General features: G+C 44.4%; 1 protein-coding gene across 1 annotated transcript; it reads left to right on the top strand.

Annotated features, from left to right (window-relative positions):
• Positions 1-7,795: 7,795 nt before the first annotated feature.
• Positions 7,796-24,392, top strand: rassf6 (Ras association domain family member 6). Its single transcript, XM_063211147.1, has 12 exons — positions 7,796-8,036; positions 10,406-10,482; positions 10,997-11,075; positions 12,650-12,846; positions 13,286-13,373; positions 16,572-16,582; positions 18,192-18,381; positions 19,170-19,271; positions 20,677-20,728; positions 21,157-21,275; positions 22,097-22,194; positions 24,076-24,392. The coding sequence occupies exons 2-12, from the start codon at positions 10,415-10,417 to the stop codon at positions 24,152-24,154; spliced, it is 1,083 nt and encodes a 360-aa protein (XP_063067217.1). The 5' UTR covers positions 7,796-8,036; positions 10,406-10,414; the 3' UTR covers positions 24,155-24,392.
• Positions 24,393-26,041: the final 1,649 nt, after the last annotated feature.

Genomic DNA, 26,041 nt, shown 5'->3' with positions numbered 1-26,041 from the left:
AGTAGGCTAGATCTTGACAGTAGAAGTGAAATTGTTTCAAGATTACCGTCACACGCACAGTTACAATCTCTCTCTCTCTCTCTCTCTCTCTCTCTCTCTCTCTCTCTCTCTCTCTCTCTCTCTCAAATCTCAAATCATTTGCACTACGGTTATACAATGAAGGGTTCATATGCAAAATGGTGTATCTCCATTTTGTAGAATGTTGGGAAATTGACATTTTGTATTGGGCATTCCATTGCATTGCATTGCAAAATGCATGTTATATAGGCTTAAAAAGTATGTTCCCGAAATATTTGAAATGCAAGAATTCACACAGAGGTGATAGTACCTCTGAACAGTCATTCCCAATAATAAAATGCAAAACTCAAAAATGGTGGATACACCGTTTTGCAACGAAAGCCTTACTCTTGGAGTCCTTCTCTAACTGCGTTCATTTCATGAAGCCTTTGTGTGCGGTCCCACCTGTCGCCTGCCTCCCGCAGCCTTGCATGCAGCACAGCGATTTATTTTAGGAAGGGAATGACATTTCCCCCACACATTTGTTTGTCTCCATCGCCTCTATCTCCAGCCATTTACATAGTGTATGTATGGCCGTAATGCAAGAGAGAGACTCATTCTTTGGATCTCATAGGCACAGCACAGTAGCATTTAGCATTGTCTGAATTGTATGAAGTATACATGAATTTCTTGAGTTCTGAATTTCTGTTTTCTCCTGACTGCTAGCGAAACTAGCTGCGCACAACTCAACCTCTGATTGTTGGAAACCACTGTCGGCGAAAACATTAGCTCACATGTGTGTCCTCACAACATCGTCTTTACAAACACGACAAACCCATGTATAGGGTATGAGGCTGGTCACCATACAGTGTTTTAGTGGAACAACGTTTACCAGCCTGTAAACATAACCAAGGCCACACCACACAGCAGACACATGCAGGCAGGAGCGCACACACACACACACACAGAGAGAGAGAGAGAGAGAGAGAGAGAGAGAGAGAGAGAGAGAGAGAGAGAGAGGTTATTTAACAACAAGTGTCAAAGAGTGTTGCATTTCATTCCAGGCCAGACAGTTCAGTAGATGGGAAGAAATGTGGGCCTAGATGCATCATTAATACAATTATTAGCGAAATCTTTTGACGAGTTCCGCACTGTGCACAGCTGACAGCAGGAAGTTCCGTCATGGAACATGCGGATGGATGTCTACAGTCTCCTTCAAGGACCTCTTCCTCTTTATTAACAACCATGCCACCCAATACCCTTACAATCAGGGTTGCCAGATCAGACTGATTTCCAGCCCCCCCAAAAAATTCAAAACCCGCCTGGAAGCACTAAATCCCGCTCAAATTTAACTAAATTTTATTGGTTTCTATGGCATTGAATTAGCAGTAAATCCACCCAAATGCCCTTTTTTACCTGCAGGTGACCATCCTAAGCAGAGAAACAGCCCAATATGGCAACACTGCTGACAATTTGGCGAACCCATCTCATGCTGCCGCAATGCATCACCGGAGATTCAATTGGTATCACAAGGCCAAAAGGACATCACAAAGCAATTTCAGTATAAAACAGAAACTTTATAGCCACAAAAAAACCCTTTCCTAGATTGGACCGTCAGCAAATTCCAGTAAGTGTTTGCTCACACTACATTACAATATTGCTTTGACATTACCAAGAGTCTGAATTAACATACTAAGTCATGGTCATTACCATTTGTCAACAACAGGCTGAGATGGAGGCTCTGCGTGAAAGATTTAAGAATAATATTTTACAGTAACACAGCGCCTCATGGACCGCTACGATCACTGCTATCTCATGCAGACCACCAGTGATCCAAAGACCATACTTTGAGAAAACTCTGTTCTAAACACATTTATTAAGTCCCATTAGTGTACCGTTCTGTTCAAAGATAACAATGTTTTGTTACATCTGCCTTCCGCTTGATTTACTGCAGTTTCCCATAGAAATGAATGCAGAGAGGTCAGGCCATTGTCTTACACATGCTAAATCACTTTCTCACTCTAGGAACATATTGCTGGGGCCACAGACAGTTTGTTTCCATTGGCATCATGTCAACTTCCTCCCCTTCGTCCGTCTTCCCTATCCGCAGCTTTCCTGCTTTCTATTACGGTGGGCTGGTGGTGTGTCACATTACAACGTCTCTCTGCCTCCATCTACTGGCCACAACAAGAACTCCAACAACAAGAATTAGGAAAAGAGGTTTGTATTTTGGTGACATTGCCAACTTCCCGTTGGCATCCTACTAAGTTGCCATTTCCTGGAACATACCACTTGTACTGTTATTATACTGTTACTTTCACTGTTATTATTTCTATTATTGTAGTGTCTACATTCTTTATTTATCTTATCTGTTACATGTTGAATGTTACATGTTGAATGTTAAATGCCGAATGTTAAATGTTCATTTGTACTGTAGGCCCCTATTTATTTTATTATTGTCCATTGTTACCAGTCCATCACTGTAGGCTACCTGTCCTGTCTGCACTTTATGTCAGTCTGAAAATGTCAGTTTTGTATATGTCTTGTCCTGGCATGGTATAGAGAGAAAACGTAATTTCATTTTTCCTTGTATGTCTTGTGCATAATATGATGAAAGTGACAATAAAAGCTGACTTGACTTGACTTGACTTGATTTGGTTAACAATGGCTTTAATTTGGTTAAATGAGGTTTATTCTGAATTAAATGTCTCATGTAAACTTAGCCAATGACACATTCAAGTATGGGGTCCTGTTTTATAATGACCTATACCTCTTGTTTGCTTTCCTTGTCAGTATATAGTGTAGGTCTATGCCATCTGATGTTATTATGTTGGACCAGCACAAACTTTTCAGGCCATGTCTCACTTTTGGTCCAATTGCCTTGGGATCTAGTAGGGTTGCCAGATCAAATTCCTGTTCACTCGCACCAGTAGGCAGAATGTGTGCAACGTCCGACACCTGCCTCTACCGTGACTGAAATGACCTTGAACAAGGCACCTAACCACACAGCTCAAATCATTATTAGTATTCAGCAACCAAATACATGGATTCATCCAAATCATGTGAGCGAAATGTAATGTAATTTCATAAAAGAGAAGATGGGTAGTAAACGCTAGTAATTGTTAAGTGTTAGCAGTTTGATAATGGGACGACTGAGCATGTGCATCAGGGCTTGACATTAACTTTTTCACTCACCGGTCACTCACTGTGGCTAGTGGCTTTCCCGAGTCAATAGCCATTCAGGTATTCCACTAGCCACAGATTTCATATATATATATACATTTTATTACTTCATCATGATGGTGTGACGTCTATCCTCAGAAGATGAGGTGCTACAGCAAGATACATGTTTAGCTTTCTACATGGAAGTAGGCCTATATCAAGCAAATAAAAACTGAGCTTTTTCTTGAACTTAAATACAAACAATTGATACACGAGGGGCAAACAAAAGAATATAGTCTACTATGATCCATGTGTCATACCAAGGAATAAGCTAGCAGCCAAATTGGCTAGTGACAGAGAAAGTATTAGTGAAAGCCCATTGGGAAACTCCAATTGGGAAACTCCAACTCCCATTGTCATTGTGACACAGCACTCCACAGCACACAAGTGAACACTGCACACTGCACACAACGAAATTGCATTTATGCCTCACCCGTGCAAGGGGGCAGCCCTCAGTGGCGCCCCATGGGGAGCAGTGTGGTGGGACGGTACCATGCTCAGGGTACCTCAGTCATGGAGGAGGATGGGGGAGAGCACTGGTCGATTACTCCCCCCACCAACCTACTAGCCACAGCCAAGTTCTACCAGCATTTGTCCGGTTGGCAGGTGCCAGTGTCAAGCCCTGATATGCATACTGTATATAGGCTACTGTAGGCACTCTACTGTATGATAGGGCTGTATATCTATGGCAGTGTTTCCCAACCTTTATTGCCTTACGTACCCCCTAAGCCTTCTCGTCATGCCATGTGTACCCCCTCACTTATACTTCTATATCTCTTCCTCTATCCTAATTTGACTACATTACATTACATTACATTGCACTTAGCTGACGCTTTCATTTATTCAAAGCGACTTACAGTTATTATTTGTCAGGGTATTGGTTACAGTCCCTGGAGCAATGTGGGGTTAGGTGCCTTGCTCAAGGACACTTCAGCCACGGATGGAGATGTAGGGAGAGGCCAGAGGGGATTTGAACCTGCAACCCTTAGAATGAAAGACCAACTCTCTGACCACTAGGCCACGGCTCCGACTATTTCCCCATACATTTGTTATCATTACACTTTCCCCACGTACCCCGAGTGTGCTGGCGTACCCCGAGTGGTACACGCACCCCAGGTTGGGAAACACGGGTCAATGCGATTGAGGGTCAGAGTCCACAGAGCAGACTGCTGTGACATGAGGCAGGCCGAGGCAATAAGAGAGGGCTTGGAGTGTGGACACAAGGAGGGCCGTAACCAGACATTTTCAAATACAGAGGTCAAATACTGCATGCTGTACTGTATACTATGCATTTAGAATGCTTCAAATACTTCAGTCAAACTCAAAGTTTGTTTTCATTAATCACTGCCTTGAGGATGAATGAGGGTGGCAGATACACACTAAATGTATCATTGTTGATCATACTATATCAATTTTCATCATAGATATATTTTACATTACCAAAAAAATACAGAGGACATGACTTTTGTATCCTCAATGGTAGTTACGGCCATGGACACAAGGAGGGGGATCGAGACGAGAGTCAACCAGTCTCTCCACTGTCCCTGAACCTCAAGAGACAGGAATATCTGTGTGTGTGTGTGTGTGTGTGTGTGTGTGCGTGTGCGTGTGCGTGTGTGTGTGTGTGTGTGTGTGTGTGTGTGTGTGTGTGTGTGTGTGTGTGTGTGTGTGTGTGCGTGCGTGCGTGCGTGTGTGCGTGCGTGCGTGCATGCGTGTGTGTGTGTTTGTGTGCATGTATCCTAACTGCTACCATGTGGGAAACAGACACATCCTGTTACAGAGAGTGAGTTGCATATTGGAACCAAGCGAGATGAGTCAGTTCTGTTTTTTTGCTATCATACTGATTTACTCACACCATACACACCGTGTAAAACTATAGAAAAGGTTCATATCTGACAACTGATAACAAGTGTTTTGGTAAAAGAAAAGCAGCACAATTAATAAGCAGAATGCCAACGACGTCTGAAGGACTGCACTCTAGGTATTCCAATACATTTGGATGCATCCAAGAAATCAAAAATAGGCAAAAGCCCACAAAACAATTGTCGTCCAGTTTTATCTAAAGCAGTGGTGCTCAAACTGTGGTACGCTCTCTGGTGGTACTTGGAAGAATTCATTTTTTGTGCATTGATTTGAAGTCTGATCAAGTTATTGCAGTCAAAAATATGTTTGGTCTCACATTTTGCAATATTGAACTTTATGAATCTGAAAACATGATGCAGAATAGTACTAGGCAAGCAAGAAATTTAAAAACAAACTTGCACTGAATGTGACCGCAGCTGTTGATGCCGTTATGAACCTCTCCTGTATTGACTGGCAAAAGTGAATATAGAAGGCCTTTGTTGCGATACTCTAGTCAAGGTGTCAGAGAGATCAATATTTTCTTACAGTAGGTGGTACTTCACACAAAAAGTTTGAGAACCACTGATCTAAAGCATTATATGCTATATCAGCCTTTGAGTTCACCTCCACTTTTTCCCAGTCAGTCAGTAAGGATTTTGAGCCCATACGTCCATTCCTCAGAATCAGGCTTAAAAAAACAGCCCACGCAGTCAATTATGCAGTGCTCATTTAACACTTAGACAGTTGATTTGACATCATTTGGACTTAAATGTGTTGAAGTGTTGAATTAACATTGCAACATTTAGCTTACTGTGCACCAACACGAGATATAGCATACTGGTCGGCCGCTGCACCAGTCAGCTGTTCTACATGTGCATGGCTGGATTGGCCATACAGGGCATGTGCCCGGTGGACTGAGGATGATTTTGGCTCTTCCCCTCAATGTACAGTGTAGTGGTATCAGTCCACATGTCGCTATAGCTGACCTCTCTGAGTCAGATTTAAATATTCATTTTGGCTATTGCGGCCAAAATAGCCTACAATAGATGACTTCAAAAATGTTGTCACAGGCTTCATTGTCTCTCTCAATGCCTAGAGGACTGGTCTTGACTAACGATGCCCGTCCTGATTTTACATCCCAGTTCAGTGCAGCCCATGTGTGCAGGGGCGGAGCACTGGTTTTGTGACGGGGGGGGGGAGAGATGTGTCAGAGGCCCCCCTCACACCTAATGATTAAAAAATACCGGCAATAAAGGCATTTTACACTAACTTTGCTGTTTAGCATAATACTGAACTACTTAAAAAATACTGAAATATCGCAAATGGGGCCTCTGAGGTGTTTAGAAATCCAAAGCCATTGGTAGGAGGGGGCCCCCCTTAGTGGTGAGGCCTGGGGTTTCTGGCCCCTATGCCCCCCCCCCCCCCTGCTCCACCCCTGCATGTGTGTGATAGAAAGAGAAGCGTAGCAGAGTACTGGCCGGCCCAGCACTGCAATGCTCAGCTGTTGCACACAGCATAAAAGCTCTGCGTGACTGGGTGATGACCAGACCCATACTGTACTGTATATCAAAGGAGACTTGAAAGAGCAGAGGCCAAGCTGTGCTTACGCACAAGATGCCTTACAGGGCACCAAGGTGTAAGAAAGAAAAGACAGAAAGACAGAAAGAAAGAAAGAAAGAAAGAAAGAAAGAAAGAAAGAAAGAAAGAAAGAAAGAAAGAAAGAAAGAAAGAAAGAAAGAAAGAAAGAAAGAAAGAAAGAAAGGGACAAACAGCGGCTTGAGTATATGTGCACAGATTTACAGGCACACACACACACGTATTGGTTGGGTGATAATGACTTTGTTTGAAGGATTTAAATTATATGATCATGTGTTTGATTAGACTGAACCTAGGACAAGTGTTTTGCTATAGGCTATATCCATGGAATGAAATGCATTTTACTGTGATTCCTGTATCAGGCCTGGACTGGAAATCTGGCATACAAGGCAATTCCCTGTGGGCCCATGGTCCACAGATGATGATTCTTTTCCTTTAACCCATTTTGTCCTAAGCCCTTTTTGGGTCAGGCTTCAGCTTCTGAAGCACATACAAACATGAAATGAGTTACATTTAACCCCCCCCCCCTGCATTGTAATGTGTTCATTCAGCTCTAACATACCCACATAGCTAATAAAACAGCTAAAATCTCAAAATCCTGAAAAACCTATATATGTGTCTCCAGGACACAATGGGTTAAATTACATTACATTGCATTTGGCAGACGCTTTACAACCAAAGCGACTTACAAACGAAGACATAATCATAGTCAACAACATTTTCCTGTCCTGTACTGTGCTGCATTTTCTTAGAGACAGACCCACAATTTAGAGGAGAGGGTCAAGGTCTTTTTTGGGCCCAGTCCTGTTCTGTAATGCATATGGACGCGGTTCCCTGTCTATTACCTGGTAGACTCCTCTCTGGGCTGGAAATAGTTAAGATATCCTCGGCTACCTCCAGCTCACCTGTGTGTGTGTGTGTGTGTGTGTGTGTGTGTGTGTGTGTGTGTGTGTGTGTGTGTGTGTGTGTGTGTGTGTGTGTGTGTGTGTGTGTGTGTGTGTGTGTGTGTGAGTGTGTGAGCCAGGTGTGTGTGTGTGTGTGAGCCAGGTGTGTGTTTGTGGTTCAGAGAGCAGTGGGTGTGTTTGCCAGTGTGTTGAGGCAAGCCCAGCCATTCCTGCGTGCTCCGACTAAAGGTGAATCAGTGCAGGTTAGTCATGTTACATGTTACGGCTTCACCTCGGAGTGTACCTTAGCAGTAGCATGCTCTCAGTCTCCACTATTACTACTACTACTACTACTACTACTACTACCTGTCATTTGCTTTCTGGGGTTTGTCTCTCTCAAGCACACGCCAGGATTTCCACCAGCTCTGTGAGAGAAATGTAAAAGCGAAGGGGCCGTCTCAGAGTCCCAGAGTTTCTCAACGTTTTCTCAAGCAGGTGGGTTGAATCTTTGTTTTTGCTTTCGTTTTAACTTTTAACTTCGATTTAACTTAAATCAGTGTCTAGGCTTCTTTGACAGTCCCAGGAGTCCTGAACAAGCACAGTGCAACGTACGGAGCGGGCTGTGGTTAGCAACAGACTTTCATAGTCCCTTTGCTGGCTTAACGTGAATGCAGACGATTAGGGAGTGATCTATACTTCACCTGTGAAGCCATTCCCTAGCCTTGGGATTCAAAGGGCCCTTGTAAATTGCCTGTCATTCTCTTCCTCTTTTGTGTAGACGAGGGTGTTGGCTCACCACAGCTCTGTTTGCAAGCACAGCTGCTGCCTCAGGTTATGCATTGTGTTGAGAACCTTGTGGTTTTTCAAGTGCAGTCAGAGAAACGCCGTGTTTGATGCAGGGAGGCATGTAGAGGGATACACAGGTTGCATTCCAATATGTGGACGTCTGTCCTCCCTTGTATACTTGTGACCTCATGATGATGTCAGTGATGACAGAAAATATATTATTAAATATATCTTGCAATTGGGAGGGTGAATGAAAAACAGTCCCCCAAATGTTGTTGTGGCTAGGCTGACAGCTGGGAATCTTTATCGTTTTCTCCACGGAGGCGGGGCCGGGAGGCGGGGCGAGGCCACAAGCACAAGTGGAGGACATGAATGTGCATATTGGAATGCACACACTGTATTTGGTTCCTGCTCCTGAATATGTAGCTGTCAGTAGGTGGGGCCAGAGTACAGGGCAGGAAGGTGCAAAGGAGATGTTGACTCAAGACTTGTTGACACAAGAGACTCAGCTGGTAGTGTGAGGGAGGGAACTACACACGTTCAGGCATGACAGAATACACACACACGACACCGTAAAAGAGAGAGAACTAGACTGAAAGGAAAGAGAGAGTCTGCAAGAAATCGATTGGGGAAAGAGAGTGGAGAATAAGACAAGAGGGGCACTGTTACAGTAGGCCTATCTAAGAAGAAGAATGAGAGAGAAAAGTGAGAGGGACGTAGCTCATCAGGTTAAATGCCAAAGCACATTGTGCATCCTGTGTCAAGATGGTTTCTGAGAGGAAAACAGACTCATGAGACCGACCTGCCTCAGGGGTCTATACTCTAATGGGACGCCAAGGCAAAAAAGAGAGAGATTGGCAACTGCATTTAATGCATTGTAGTTTGAAAATGCACCATACTCATGCATGATTCCTTTTTCCAAGGAATACAATGGACATTGTACTAGGCAGAGAGACTATGGACACTCCTGGACACTTTATGGCCACCTTGTCTTGGCTTCTACTGTATATGCCACTTGGCTAAGGCACATGTTAACACTGTGAACACTTTATACTTTATATTTTGGTGTGTGTGTGTGTGTGTGTGAGGGAGAGAGAGATGCCTTGGCAAAATGTATGCAACAGTGAGGTATATATGTTTATTTTATGTGTAATATGTGTGTGATATGACATGTCTTGTGCGCAATGTCTTTATTTATGTGTGTATGCTACTTGACATCTTAATTTCCCCCTGGGATCAATAAACGATACTCTACTCTACTCTACTCTGATGATTTCCTGATAATGCACATTAATCCAATGAATAATAAAGATAGGAAGACGTGTATGTTGATAGCCTGGGCTTGTCTAAACAACATTCACTGCAGAGAACATTGTACAATGTATTTCTATAACAAATTTTTACACAACACAGTTTTCTCCAATGCCTTCAGCATCAAGGTTGGCAGACCTGCAGGGGCCCCTTTCTGGCCTGAGGGTAAAATGTTAAAAGAAAGAGAGAAAACTGTGGCCCTCTGGTTTGGATTCATGCTTTTTGTTGCCTTGAATAAGTACCGCACTGCTTACGAGTGCCACAGTTTGTCCTGAGAGTCTACAGTTTGTCCTGCAGGGGGAGACCTTCTTGAAATACTAACACAGATGTTTCATCGTGACAGCTTGCATGCCCAGGCAGCCACCTGACATTGGACAGACCATTCAGTTAGTTTTGTTCAGGGTTGCAATATGCAGGATTCCAATGTGCTGTATATTGCATACCTATAGCCTTCAGTTTTGATTTCAACATAATTTCGGTTTACTGAGACGAGGTTACATGTAATGTCATCAGATCCTTACCCAATTCAAACAACAAAATAGTGATTCTGATAGTAGGGCCTAACTGAGAATCACAATGGGAACACATACGTTTTGAATGTTTTTTTTTTGTTTTGAGTTTTTAAAATATTTTTAATATGTAGCGTTTTGAAAGGGATCTACAGCCTAATCAATTCTGAATTGAAATTCTTCATGCAGGTGATTCATTTTAGTCACTTAAATATACAGACAGAGTGCTGAAACCTACTTAATGTTGTTGTTCTACAGATCTGGTGGATGGTGGCAATGGAAACACCTAGACCTGCCTCTGTCATCTCCATTGGCGATGGGAGGGCTTTCTCCAGGTAACCATGCCCCAAGTAATCATTTTATCACATTACATGTATAATACATTTAACAGATTTTTGATATTCTCCCAAAGCGACATACAGTTATTTAAAGGCTACTGGTTACAGTCCCTGGAGCAGTATGGGGTTATGTGCCTTATTCAAGGGGACCTCAGCATGTGCAGTTAGGCAGTGGAGGGGTGCGGGTCAATTAGCCACGGCTGCCCCATAATTAATCCTAATACCTCATAAACCTAACAAAATTACTCATTTTGATTTATTATTATTTATTTTAAATCAGTGACAGTTGCAACGCTGCTCTACCCAAATCTATGTCTCCGTTAGGCCTCCAGATATCAAACACTCATTTATGCAGCGGATTAAACCAGCTCAATAGGCCACTGCAGCATATTGTCGATTTGTATTAGCCTATTCCTGTCCCCTTGTACTAGCACGAGAGGGATGGTAAAACAAAGCTAGATGTGTATTGCATGTTTTAACTCGCTATCCATTCCCATATCCATCCATTTAGGGCTGAATTCCTGTCCCTGCTGAACACGTACAACTGCTTCCTGAGGGATAAACCCCACCTCCATCTGCATTATCATGAGGTAGGCTGTCATTCAATCAAAGGCTGTCCCAGTGCTGCCAGAAGGAAAATGCTGAATTATCGCACCAAAACCTCAAAATTATCGTTTTTGGGGGCTTTTTGGGAGGAAATTATGATAGAGGACCCAAATTGTTGTTTCATGGCATCTAAATGAACTGAAAGACAACTTTGAAATTATCGTACAACATGTTTTTTTTATCGTTCAGAGGACAAAATTGACAAAATTATGGTACAAATACGATACATCTGGCAACACTGGGCTATCCTATGACAGTTAACTACTTAAAGACTTTGAGCTTCATGGTGTTACTTTTTTAGGTGTCGAAAACTTGTGTTGGACATTCACAGACATTTCCTGTTCATGTTTATCATCACCATCAAACCACCTTCGCCTTTTATATTTGTGTGCATGGAGGGAGGTTTAACTTCCATATTCATAAGCCATCTTGAAATCCTCCTCAGCGGAGGCAGACAACCACACATGGCCATAACTACCATTGAGGACACAGAGGTCATGTCCTCAGTATTAATGAAAACTAACTGAAGAGTTTGACTGAAGAGTTTCAGTATTCAAAATGTACAGTATGCTGTACAGCACACAGTATTTGACCTTGGTATTTGAAAATGTCTCGTTACGGCCCTGCAAGCACAGAAAATTATCCTTTATTTTTAGTCCCACAACATGATAAATCCATAACAGCTTTGGGCATTATACTGTCAGCCATGACCCTGTTTCATAAAAGGGTTGTTACTTACCAGTCGGCAATTTGGTAGGTTGTCTACGGGAAATTGCATTGCTATCGAAGTTACTAACTTAGTTAGCAATGATGCTGCCGTGAATTGCACCTCATGCTAGTACAAAGAGACAAGAGAGATGGTTTTGAATTGTTATAAATTAGAAAGTTCATTTGTAGAGTTACTTGGGCTCAATCCCTTTGGTGCTGAACAAAAAAGTAATGTTTTGTGGAAAAAAGTTTGCACACTCCTTTGGATTTGTTCTTCTTTAAGTAATTTTTTTCTTTTTATTCATTCACTGGCAAGCATGATGACGTTTCGGAGGAAGAATGAGAGGTTAAAACGTCATCATTCTTGCCAGTGGTCAAAATCCAAAGAATGCACATTTTTTTACACAGAATATAAATCAGAAAGTTACCCCTCCAACACGCTGCCAGTTGCTGTCTGCTGTTTCCAGAGCGCTGGTGGTGAGGTGAAGGTGGAGGGGTTCCTGGTGGTGCATTTCTCGAAAGCATAGTTGTTAGCCTGTTAGCAACTTGGGTAGTTGGCAATGAGAAACTGCATTGCAAACAGCAAAGTAGCTAATGTACTGTAGTAGGCAGCTATGGTTTCCAGAAATGTATTCACTGAGGCCTATGGTCCTTAACCACCCTGCCCCAACCCCACCTCTACCCCCCCTCCTCTCCTCTCTCTCTCTATTCCCCTGCTCACTCTCCTTTTGTAAAGCGACCTTGGGTTACTTGAAAGGCGCTATATAAAACCAAGTTATTATTATTACTATTATTATTATTAGTAGTAGCAGTAGTAGTAGTATTATTACCCCTGTGCTGTTGTTTCCAGAGTGCTGGTGGTGAGGTGAGGGTGGAGGGTTTCCTGGTGGTGTCATGGGGGGTGAAGAGGCCCATCCGCCTGATGATCCAGGACGACAAGCAGAGTCTCTCTTCCCCGTCGCCCTCGCCATCGCCATCGCCCTCACCACTCCACTCCTCTCCACAGTCCCCTCTGGACTCCCCCGTTAGTCCCCTCGGAAACAAGAGGTTAGAGCAGTGATTTTCAACCTATGGGCCGGGGCCCACTGGTGGGCTCTGAAGGTATTTCTACTGGGCCTTGAAGTAATTTTCTACAAATTATAATCATATTTTGGTGTGTGTTGCTATTGATTTATTTGAGTTTTATTCTTTATTGGGTCAGAAGTGGGCCCTGAATATTTGTGACAATTTGGAGTGGGCCCCACGTTGGAAAAGGTTGGGAACCCCTGGGTTAGAGGAACTGATACTAAAGTCGCCATAACTCTCCTCTCAGTATCACTGTGTCCTCTCGTAAAACCATGTTTACACTTACATACAGCACATACGTTTAGTCAGCTTTTGACTTGGTCAATAGGTAAACACAGAGTAAAGGCGCCTGTTGTAAAACACTGCTTTTGCATTGGAGTTGATTTTGGTAACCCCCTGAGATGGCGTTTGGTGTCCGCAGAGGCATGACGCGCTGGGGGGAATATGACGATCTTCTGCGCATAGATGAGCTGGAGGAGAGCAAACCCAACATCCTCGAGGATCCCCCTGTCATCACGCGAGGTGAGGCCCACTCAGTATCCCCCTGTCATCATGTGCGGTGAGGCCCACTCAGTATTCTCCTGTCATCACGCGCGGTGAGGCCGACTAAGTATCCCCCTGTCATCACGCGAGGTGAGGCCCACTCAGTATGGCATCCCCTGTCGTCACGCGAGGTGAGGCCCACTCAGTATCCCCCTGTCATCACACGAGGTGAGGCCCACTCAGTATCCCCTGTCGTCACGCGAGGTGAGGCCCACTCAGTACGCTATCCCCTGTCATCACGCGAGGTGAGGCCCACTCAGTACGGCATCCCCTGTCATCACGCGAGGTGAAGCCCACTCAGCATCCCCCTGTCATCACGCGAGGTGAGGCCCACTCAGTACGGCATCCCCTGTCATCACGCGAGGTGAGAGAGGCCCACTCAGTATCCCCCTGTCATCACGCGAGGTGAGGCCCACTCTGTACGGCATCCCCTGTCATCACGCGAGGTGAGGCCCACTCAGTATCCCCCTGTCATCACGCGAGGTGAGGCCCACTCAGTATGGCTCCCCTGTCGTCACGCGAGGTGAGAGAGGCCCACTCAGTGTCCCCCTGTCATCACGCGAGGTGAGGCCCACTCAGTATCCCCCTGTCATCACGCGAGGTGAGGCTCACTCAGTACGGCATCCCCTGTCATCACGCGAGGTGAGGCCCACTCAGTATCCCCCTGTCATCACGCGAGGTGAGGCCCATTCAGGATCCCCCTGTCGTCACGCAAGGTGAGGCCCACTCAGTACGGCATCCCCTGTCAACACGCGAGGTGAGGCCCACTCAGTATCCCCCTGTCATCACGCAAGGTGAGGCCCACTCAGTACGGCCCTGTCATCACGCGAGGTGAGGCCCAATCAGTACGGCATCCCCTGTCATCACGCGAGGTGAGGCCCACTCAGTACGGCATCCCCTGTCATCACGCGAGGTGAAGCCCACTCAGCATCCCCCTGTCATCACGCGAGGTGAGGCCCACTCAGTACGGCATCCCCTGTCATCACACAAGGTGAGAGAGGCCCATTCAGTATCCCCCTGTCATCACGCGAGGTGAGGCCCACTCAGTATCCCCCTGTCATCATGTGCGGTGAGGCCCACTCAGTATTCTCCTGTCATCACGCGCGGTGAGGCCGACTAAGTATCCCCCTGTCATCACGCGCGGTGAGGCCGACTAAGTATCCCCCTGTCATCACGCGAGGTGAGGCCCACTCAGTATGGCATAACTGCGGACGCTGACTTGATCATGTTGACAGTGTGCTCTGAAACACAGTTGAATTCGCAGATTAATACTTTGGAGGAGTGACAATAATCAGAAAAGCTGAAAGCCATAGAAAGGCGAGTGACGAACTCAGAGGTCAGGGTTCAACACTTAACCCTTCCATAGTACTGAGCAGTTGCCAAGGCCTAAACCCGTGATGGAGGCCGAGGAGGACTTGAGGTCAGGGGTCAACGGTAAATCCTTTCCTCAGGCAGCTATAGTAGCAGCACCATGCGTTCGCCGCGGCCCAAAGCCATGCTGGACGCAGAGGAGGACCTCAGAGGTCAAAGGTCAACTGTTAACCCTTTCCTCTCCTCCTCTCCCTATAGTACTGAACAAATACAGTAGGAGCACCATGCGATCGCCGCGGCCCAAAGCCATGCTGGACGCCGAGAAGGAGGATCTCAGAGGACCTCAGAGGTCAAAGGTCAACCCTTACCTCTCCTCCTCTCCCCATAGCACTGAGCAAATACAGTAGCTGCACCATGTGATTGCCGCGGCGCAAGGCCATGCTGGACGCAGAGGAGGACCTCAGAGGTCAAAGGTCAACAGTTAACCCTTGCCTCTCCTCCTCTCCCATACCCTAGTAACAGAGAACATAAAGAGAACGTTTGACTTTTGGTTCTCTAAAGGTTGGGGTTATTACCAAACCAAAATCTACCACTTAGAAACGTTCTCTTTGGTTACAGTAAAAACCAAGCTGCCATTGGTTCCGGTTCGGTTCTGGATACGTTTCGGATACGTCATTTTTGGTTCTGTTTCGGTTCTCACTGGGTTGCCAGGAAAGTTTAATTTAAGTTCCCAGAACGATATATGTGTGGTTCCTATTCCATTCCCTTGCCGTTCTCTCACCGTAACTTTATTGCTTTTCATGTTTGTTCCCTCATCGTTCCCATATGGTTCCCATAACCTTGATGGTTACATTATAGGTCTGGTCACGTCTGGTTCCCTAGACGTGCTCCTGATGTTCCCCCAACTTTGTTTATACTGTGTTGTTCAGAGCATAAGCAATGATGACTGTCCACCCGATTAAATCATGTACATCTACATAATAGTAACAGTATTTCCTCCAGATTTAATCATGTACACAATCTATTTTTTTCTATTCCATTACATTCATTTAACTCAACTTGGTTGGGTTGATTTAAGGTTTGGCTGTGAACACAACATCACACAAAAGATGTGGCGAGTGAAAGAAATAACCTGAGAACTTGTTACACCTTTGCCGGTAACAAGCAGGCCCCTCACAACCAATCTGTCCATCAGCGCCTGGCCAAACTTAATTACTTAGGGCTGGTATATCATGACTCAATTGCTTGCACCTGAAAAACTCCTAATCAATCTGGTCACATGGTACTCTTGAGCCTGTATATAAACCTGGACTGTCAGAGTGCTTTAGTTATTTGCCTGCTGGCTGGTCAGCATGGCACAGCATAGCGCTTGTTTACCTGCTTTGCAAGCAAGCTAATAGCGCTTTTGGCTTATGGCATTTGTTAGCTACATCTTGTGCCTTGCTTTGTGAGCTAGTCAATAACAGCACATGTTACATTGCTTGCTCAATCGTGCACTTGATGTAGATGATATGGTTCTTTTAACTTCATTAAGGATTTATTTGGTATTAATCCCCACTAGATTGTGTTCATGCATGCTCAACAGATATTTCTCTCCCATTGTGGTACAGTACGGCATACACTGATGGATAAATTATATATCATACATGTTTCTAGCAACTTTAAACATTATCTTCAGATAGCAGTGTGGCAACCTGATGCCAGGCGCAGGGTGTTTCAGTCATGGTGGAGGATGGGAGGTGCTTAAGTACCATGATCAGGGTACCTCAACTATGGTGAGAGATAGTGAGGCAGGACCAAAACACATTCACAATAATAAACAAGGTTGTGGGAACATCAGGAGCATGTCTAAGGAACCAAATATGTAACCAACAAGGTTAAGGGAACCATATGGGAACAGCAAGGGAAGAAACATGACTTGAACAGGAATAAAGTGACGGTGAGAGAACAATAAGGGAACGGAATGGGAACTACACATATAACATTCTAGGAATGAAAATTAAACTTTCCTGCCAACCAAGTGAGAACTGAAAAATAACCAAACATGACTCTTTGGGGACGTACCCAGAACTAAACTGGAACCAAGGGCTTGTGTTCCAGGAACCTTCTTAGAACTAAAAATTGTTAGTAGGGTAGTACTGAGCAAATAATGTTGCAGCACCATGCGAACGCCGGAGGCCCTCAGAGGTCAGAGGTCAAAGGTCAACCCTTACCTATGCCAGGGGCTGTTCACTCACGGAACTTGCTACTAGCCACAACTGGCTAACCCTAACCACGGGACAGTGCAAAATGAATGGGTGTCAATGGAGTTTTTTACCATTATAATTTTTGTGATTTTTTATAATTTTTTGTCCTGAAATATTAATATTCAGTTCGAAGCTAGAAATAATAAGACCCCATTTGAGTAGCGTTTCGATTATTTTGCGCCACTAGATTATTATATACTCTGTCACAAAGCTCAATTTTTATGGGGCCAAACCCATAAACATTAGCACGATGCTAGCGAGTACAGGTTGAAATCTTCTAACCTGCTGTAAAACTACACACCTGAACGATTTGTCAATACAGCCTATTGTTAAACAACAGTCATAGTGCTTACCAGGAATGTTTTGTTGATAATATTTGTGACTGGAAATGGCAGTAGCAATGTATTTAGCATGGGTTCCCCTTTCCATTCCATACATTTTCCCACATGAAGGACTGGCCTACGCTCGTTACTGCAGTATGCATGCAAGCACTGTGCGATCGCCGCGCCCCTAAGACATGGTGGACGCAGAGGAGGAGGACCTCAAAGGTCAGAGGTCAAAGGTCAACAGTTAACCCTTGCCCCTCCTCCTCTCCCCATAGTACTGAGCAACTACAGTAGCAGCACCATGCGATCGCCGCGGCCCAAGGCCATGCTGGACGCAGAGGAGACCCTCAGAGGTCAAAGGTCAACTGTTAACCCTTTCCTCTCCTCCTCTCTCCCCATAGTACTGAGCAACTACTGTAGCAGCACCATGCGATCGCCGCGGCCCAAGGCCATGCTGGACGCAGAGGAGACCCTCAGAGGTCAAAGGTCAACTGTTAACCCTTGCCCCTCCTCCTCTCCCCATAGTACTGAACAAATACAGTAGGAGCACCATGCGGGCACCACGCCCCAAAGACATGGTGGAGGTGGAGGAGGACCTCAGAGGTCAAAGGTCAACCCTTACCTCTCCTCCTCTCCCCATAGTATTGAGCAGCTACAGTAGCAGCACCATGCGATTGCCGCGCCCCAAAGACATGGTGGAGGTGGAGGAGGACCTCAGAGGTCAAAGGTCAACCCTTACCTCTCCTCCTCTCCTCCTCTCCCCATAGTACTGAGCAACTACTGTAGCAGCACCATGCGATCGCCGCGGCCCAAGGCCATGCTGGACGCAGAGGAGACCCTCAGAGGTCAAAGGTCAACTGTTAACCCTTGCCCCTCCTCCTCTCCCCATAGTACTGAGCAGCTACAGTAGCAGCACCATGCGATCGCCGCGGCCCAAAGCCATGCTGGACGCAGAGGAGGACCTCCTGCTCATCCGCAGCCTCAGCGACGCCTCGCTCGTCAAGAAGAGGGTCAAGAGCAGGACGGCTGCCGAGCGACAGCGCGCCCAGCAACACCGCTTCTCCATCAACGGACACTTTTACAACTACAAGGTCAGTGACCTTTTCAAGTACACGTACATGATCAACCACCACGACAACTAAAACATCAGCCAAAATGGATGTGGCGATTGGATTGGTCAGTTGTCAGAGATAGATGTGAGAGAAAAGGCCTGCTGTATGTTTCATAACTACATCTGGGGTGCATTTCTCGAAACCATAGTTGCTAACCACGTTACCTACTTTGTTGTTTGCAATGCAATTTCCCATTGACAACTACAGAAGTTGCTAGCTGGCTGACAACTACGCTTTCGAGAAGTGCACACCTGACCTATACTGTTTCGTTTACTGTACATACTGTATCATTTATTTACAAGCTGTACCTAACTCTAAAGAAAGCACTGACTGACGGTAGTGTCTTCGGTAACACTTTATAATAATGGATGCAAAAAAGCATTATAATGACTTAATAAATAATTAACTATTGATGAACAAATGTTTGTAAATGACTAGGAAATGTTAACAAATATTTGTAAATGACTAGAAAATGTTAACAAATGTTTGTAAATGACTAGGAAATGTTATGTTAATATCTTATATTTATCAAACATTTACAAATTGCTTGTAAATGAATAAAATACTCTGTTATAAGGTACATAAAATCTTGTATATATCATTTGTAGATATTTTATAAAGCATTAATAAAACTTAGTTAATGATAAAAACATTTGTTAATGTTTCGTTCATCACCAGTAAATTATTTACTAAGTCTTTACTAAGGAGACATTATTATAAAGTGTTACCGTGTCTGCTTGTCTCCGCTGCTTTGATCGGTTGAGTAGACGTCCATCTTCACCCCATCCTATGGTACAACCACCAACGTACGAATCAACAGCAGCATGACGACACACGAGGTCATCCGTCAGCTTCTCAACAAGTTTAAGGTTAACAACCAGACAGCACAGACACATGCCGGACCTCAAATGGTGCACTTGTGCACTTCGGACACTATGTTTCAGTGTGTAGCTAATACGCCACACACATAGGGTGGCCATCGGTCCGTTTTTACGACGTGTGTCCCTCTCTTTGTCTTTCCTCTCCTCCTCGCCTTGTGCTTATGGCCTCGAGATGCGAGGCAACGTCATTGACACAAACTAGATTGACAGTCGGTCGTGTTTCCGATATCTGCGGCCGCCATGTTACTCCAGATTTTAATCCAGACTTGGCACAACAAATGAACTGTACTGGCAACGCATAGTGCAAGCAAGTTTGTCCGCTAAATGTATTTACAACGAGGGCTCTCACAACTTTGTAACCAGGGTAAAGAGCGTCTTTCTGCACGGGTGTTCTCTGTCTGTATTATGAGCTTCTGTTGTTGCTATGGTTATCCAAGGGTCTGCAGGGGGAAAAATGCTGACAGAAGCGGTCGCCTCTCGTTTTAAAACACCGCTGATAAACACACTCCTGACCTTAACTTTGAGTAAAGTACATCACATAAATTGTAGGCTATAATACACATGCATGCATGCATGACTTCCCAATACGTGTAAAAAAAAATAATTGATGAAATAAATACAGACTACAATGAAGGGATTGTCTATCGTAGTATACTCTACCGTCTCTGATACAATGTAAAATTAGTGGTACTGCTGACTCTTTCATCGGAGTGGGAATGTAGGTGTAATGAAATGTGAAAATCCTTCCCAAAACATATTGTTTTACAACTAAAACTGTTTTTGGCAGCTGAGTTAGTCGAGGTAAGATGGCAGCGCAGGTTCCTGATTTCAGTCTACTGTTTAGAATGACACGAAGTTGGGGAGTGACACGAAGCAGTTGAAGCCACGGATACTGCGCGAGGATGGTAGGTTAGATAGTTAAGGGGCGGGGTTGTCCGGACGAAGTCCATACAGATGATCACCCTACACACACTGAAACATGAACACTAGGGCTGTAAAGATATTGTATTGAACCGAGAAATCTTGATACTCAGAGTCACGATACTGTATCATGATACAAGGAGGCAGTATCGTGATGCACCCTTTCAAAGTTTTGTTACCCATTAGTCCTGAAAACAACCTTATGATTTAATGTGATAGTGTTTCCAAACGTTAATGGAGAAACATTTCAGAAATCGTGGGGTGTATCGAATTGTAGGTCAAAAATCGCTGGATTGAGATCCAGCAACATACAACGTCTCTCTCTCTCTCTCTCTCTCTCTCTCATACATAGTACCAGCGTGAATTTGTTTGCATCTCATAAATTCACATTATTTCTACGTATGTATTCATGTGACAAATAAGTAACCTTGTTGTCTCAGTGTTTAATCCCTTTCTTGGTCTCTGTTCTCAGATAGAGAATGACCCGAATGAATTTGCCCTCTACTGCATCCATCAAAGTGGGGGTGAGTTAGTTCTATCCTCATGGCAACCTTTCGATTTCCAGAGACAGATCTTGAGAAGGGGAAGCTACAACATGGAATGGAATGGAACCAGTAAGCTGCCTGGGCATTGTTTGGCTTAAACTGGCCTCCCACACATACACACAATTTTCGTACTATATCCTACTTAACTCAGTCCATTGTACAGGTATATATTGAAGGTGAACCAATAGGCCATCTTCTTTAAAATTCCCTAAAATTCCTTGTTGTTTTAAAAGTGCGGTACAAATAAACTTTGATTTCACTTGACTTGATTCATGACACCAAATTCAGCTTTTTGTTCTGTTCTATTTCACTTTATCCAAGTATATGCCATTGGCCTCTAATTTGCCCTATTCTATTCTATTCTATTCTATTCTATTCTATTCTATTCCATGCTACACACGGTACAGAGCGGAGGAAGTTGGCGTCTGCTGAGCTGCCTTTGTTGGAGCGGATCCTCCAGGGTCCCTCAGAGAACATCATGAGAGTCTTCCTGATGGATACGGATGAACAGGAAGTCAGCAATGATGTGAGTAGCAGTACACTCAGCTAACGAGAACCCAGAGACGCTTTACAGAACAAATAGCACTCAGCTAACGAGAACCCAGAGACGCTTTACAGAACAAATAGCACTCAGCACTCAGCTAATCAGAATCCAGAGACGCTTTATAGAACAAATAGCACTCAGCACTCAGCTAACCAGAACCAGAGGAAATACAGTAGAGTAGAATGTAAAATGTCTCTGGCTGTGTCTCAAATCACGCACTTGTGCACTTCGGGCACTGTTTTTCAGTGCCTAGGGCGCTCACGCTAGTTCTGTAAGTAATGTTGATGGGACACCAACCTTTTCATTCCAACCAAAGTACTGTATGTGTGATTGCTGTCCTCTGGGGTGAAGGAAATGGAAATACAAGCACCAGACGCTGTACATTGTAAACAGTAGCCAACTGATATTTTGGCGAGCTAATGCCATGCTCAGCCGTCACTTCCAGTGAGGGCACAGTGCATAGTGCTCAAATTTTCCACGACACTGTGCACTGAAGACCTCAGTCTGACTATCAGTGCACTGACAAAAGTGTGTCATTTGAGACATAGCCTTTGACTCAGCACTCCTCTTCAGTTCTCCACTGCACAATCTTTTTTTTATTCGTTGGCCAAGTGCGCACGTACACACACACACACACACACACACACACACACACACACACACACACACACACACACACAGACACACACACACACAGACACACACACACACAGACACACACACAGACACAGACACACACACACACATGATGTTCATATTACAGTATATTATTTCTAATTTGTGTGAATAATTTGGCTTGTCAGGTGGCCCAGTACCTGAACTTGGAGCTGCCCATTCTGGAGAGTGTCCTCTGGAGGCTGCAGGAGGAGGAGAACCAACAGATCCAACGAGCAATCTCAAAGTAAGCTGCCTGCCCAGTGTTGACAGATGTCAATAATTAGAGATGCACAGGATCCAAGATCCGGTTCCGGCAGGATAATAGGGTTTTTCACAGGATCCGGATCCGGCAGGATCTTAAGCAGTGGATCCGGTATCCGGCAGTTACCTAAAAATCAGGATCTGGTGCATCTCTAGCCTAGGTTTTTCAGTCAGTCTTTCACAACCCCAATTGCTGCATGGGGTGAAAGAACTTTGGAAGCGGCCAGTGCAGGCAGTGTGGCAGTAAGCCAATGAGTCTAAAAAATAGTTTGAACCAACGTAATAAAAAGGGCCCACATGTGCGAGTAGGCTATGTGTTTCAACCCTTTCGTAGGATCCGGTATCCGGTTCCGGATCCGGCAGGATCTTAAGCAGTGGATCCGGTATCTGGCAGGATCCTAAAAATCAGGCTCCGGTGCATCTCTAATAATTATCATATTTGTAGCATACTTTTGTAGCATACTTTTATTCTCTGTAGGATCAACAACACGCAATGTAGGCTACGATAATTTCAGGGTAATTTCAGTTACTTAACAGCAGTTGCATGAAAACAACTATTTGATTCGTGTCTTTCCTCCCAAAAGCATTTCCCATCTGGCAACACTGTTCCTGCCTCACATGATTGCATATTTTTTCCCCCTTGAGATGATGATCATACATAGTACATTTGACAGTGTTTATTCAACACTTTGAGTTGATTTAACATTTTCTAGAGTACATTTGGTCCCCAAATACTCTCCACAGTACGTAAGTGTTGGGGTTAACACTGCATTTTCTACTGTGCAAATGGTTTTCTTCTTCAGTTGTTATGTAAGGGTTAACGTTCGGCGAGAAGGTCGCTACCGTGGAATAGCAGCACGACAGAGAGAATCTTTAGACCCCGACGCGGAGCGGAGGGGTCTTGTTCTCTCTGAAGTGCTGCTATTCCACAAAGCGACCTTCTTATTATATGGATATAGCGGGTTCGCTATTCCACAAAGCGAACCCGCTTATTATATGGATATACTTAAATGATTCACACATGCGGGGACATTGCTTTAGACCTATTTAATGTTAAGATTGTTGCTGCGCAAAACAAAACAGTGCCGTTGTGGAACACCGCTAGGCAACAGCTAGGTAGGCTAGCCAGGACAACAGGTGTTGTCTATCACAGCAGCTGATTAGAGTGACAAAAGACCGGACCCCCTGCGGAGTGATATGAAACATTCGCTTTAGCCACTGACTTGTATACAAGCCAGTGGCTTTAGCAGTGAACGTCTTGTTGCCATTGACAGCGGTAGCCAGGACAACGGGTGCTGTCTATCACAGCAGCTGATTAGAGTCTTGTTGAAAAGTCGCTTTAGCAGTGAAAAGTCTTGTTGCCATTGACAGCGGTCTGTTATAGACCAACCCGTCCGTTATCGAAAAATAACAGACGTCCGAACGTTGGGGAGCCCCGTTGAAATGAATGGAGCATTCGACAGATGACGTCACAACCATATAATAAAATGTGATCATTTATCCGATTATCATGCCCAGCAACAATGCTCTTACAGTTGCACATCTTGCAGCCTATCATTATCTTATGAGAATAGCCGTGGATGTCTTGGAATATGAAGGTGACGATAGATGTTGACATCAGATATGAGGGGGCTCAGTGGTGTAGTCTACTTTTTTTATGGTGGGTATACTGTATATTTGAACATTTATTGAAGTGGGTATACTGTATATATTTGTGCTATTCAAAACAATGGATCAATCAATTTGAAGTGTGTATACTGAAATCCCTGAAATTTAGAAGTGGGTACACTCCAGTCCGTATACCTGCGTTCTACATAGACTACACCACTGGAGGGGTTACTGCTAATGTCTTGTTGTTCCACAGGTACAGACAGCAGCACCACCGCTTAACACACTGCCTGAGCACGAAGCTGGCCGCCGGCAAGACAGAAACTACTGTGTGACCCTGGCTGGCTGGCGGTGCATCATGGTCACTCTCTCCATGTTTGACCTTGACCCTTGACCTTGACCACTATGTGACCTTCACCGTGGGACACTCATTATTACTGTATGAGCCTTCCCTTCCTGGCACCAGTGGCAGGGTCATCAGGAATTCTCTAAACCTTCTGCTGGAGGGCATGTGGACCCATAGAAGTCCCTCTGAAACTTCTGAACTGTTTACTTGGTGGGAACAGTGACTGGGAGTGAAGAAAAAAAAAAAAAAAACTAACCCCTCTTTGCAACTGCACTTGTTGTTCTGTATATTTCCTGTGCACTTGTATTTGCTTGTGATGTTGGCTTGATTATGTCCTCTTTTGAAAGTCGATTTGGTTATAAAGTGTCTGCCAAATGCAATGTAATGTAATCTAATGTAATGTAATGGTGTTCAGGAATGCTGTGGGGAGTGTTTGTCCAAGGACCATAGATCTGTAATGAATGTACCTACATCCATGGTTTACAGACTTGTTCACAGTAGGAGCGACTTTCCACTGCGATTGAAGCGACAGAGAATCGCTTCTGTGCAGCAAGAGCGATACGAGCAACTAGAGTATGTCTGTTGAAAGCAACATTCCCTTGGCTGTGGTTACTGACCTCTATACAGTCATATGGCGGCTTGTCGCCAAACCGCGTCATAGCTCATTTGCATAACATTCCCAGGAGTTCAACTACAAACTGTCGCTCTTGTCGCGCGAATCGCCTCTAGTCTCCAGAATCGCTTTTGTCGCACAACTCAATTCAAAGTCAATTACTTGCGTTGCTCGCCTTGCTCATGTCTGTTCGGCTGGTCTATTTGCCCTATTATGGAACAGGAAAAATAAGTGTCTAATACTGTAATATGTAATTGTCAATATGGTAATATCATATCATATTTGCTTGCAGAGAGTTTTTATGTCTACTGGGCCTATTGGGTTTCTATAGGCCTACTGAGATGAGTTGATGACCTCTCTAGTCTTTGTGCCCTCAATCCTTGTTGTGGATGCACTGGGCAAAAAGGCTCTGTTTCCGGGGATGTTTGTATCAGGAAATCGACAGATACGCTCCAGATACGTTGGTGCCAATTGTCATATACGGAGCAGATCCGAATCCCGGAAATGGGACAGTATCAACATGAGACAAATCCGGATGCCGTATTCTCACCTGATATGATCCGTGCCTCACGTATTTGATGTGGATACACTTGCGGATATGTTCCATTCTTGTTGTTGTATACCTCCGGATATGTGAGGCATGGGACGACCCATACCCTCCTACGACCAGGAAATAAATAGATTTCACAGGCATTTATGTACATGCCTGCCTTTATCACGCTAAGTGTTATTACTTATTACAACATAGTCTTGCCTGGTTACCACCAATCCTAATCACAAGTGAGATTGTCTTTCAAATCGAAGAAACGATTGTGGGAGGATTTCCCAGGCTAACATAGAACGGGCATGTTGCTACATCTTTGATGTTGCCAAAGTTGCCGAAATTACTTAGGCACTAGTTACTTAGTAATTACCTATTACTTAAGCTGTACCAAAAATGAGACTGAGAAAAAAATGAAGTACATTGTCAGCATTTATCTTATTATGCAACAAGCAGTGCTGAAGTTAAAACTAATCAGGGGTCCGTATCTCGAAAGCGTCTTTGCTAACGACGGTAGCAACGTCCTTCATAAGAGCGACTCAACTCTCTCTCGACAGCAACGCTCACCACTAAATCCAAGGGAACGGTAAGATGGTCTTAAGACGGTTAGCAACGACAAGAATCGAGAAACGGACCGTAGGCTCTAATGAGTTTTCCCTCTAAAAATGCTGATGTGACTACAAGACCAAAGTAATAGAAAATGAAACATGGAGATTTTCTAT

This window comes from Engraulis encrasicolus, chromosome 11 (assembly GCF_034702125.1).
Source record: "Engraulis encrasicolus isolate BLACKSEA-1 chromosome 11, IST_EnEncr_1.0, whole genome shotgun sequence".
Taxonomy (NCBI): domain Eukaryota; kingdom Metazoa; phylum Chordata; class Actinopteri; order Clupeiformes; family Engraulidae; genus Engraulis; species Engraulis encrasicolus.
This window is presented reverse-complemented; position numbering and strand designations above follow the sequence as displayed.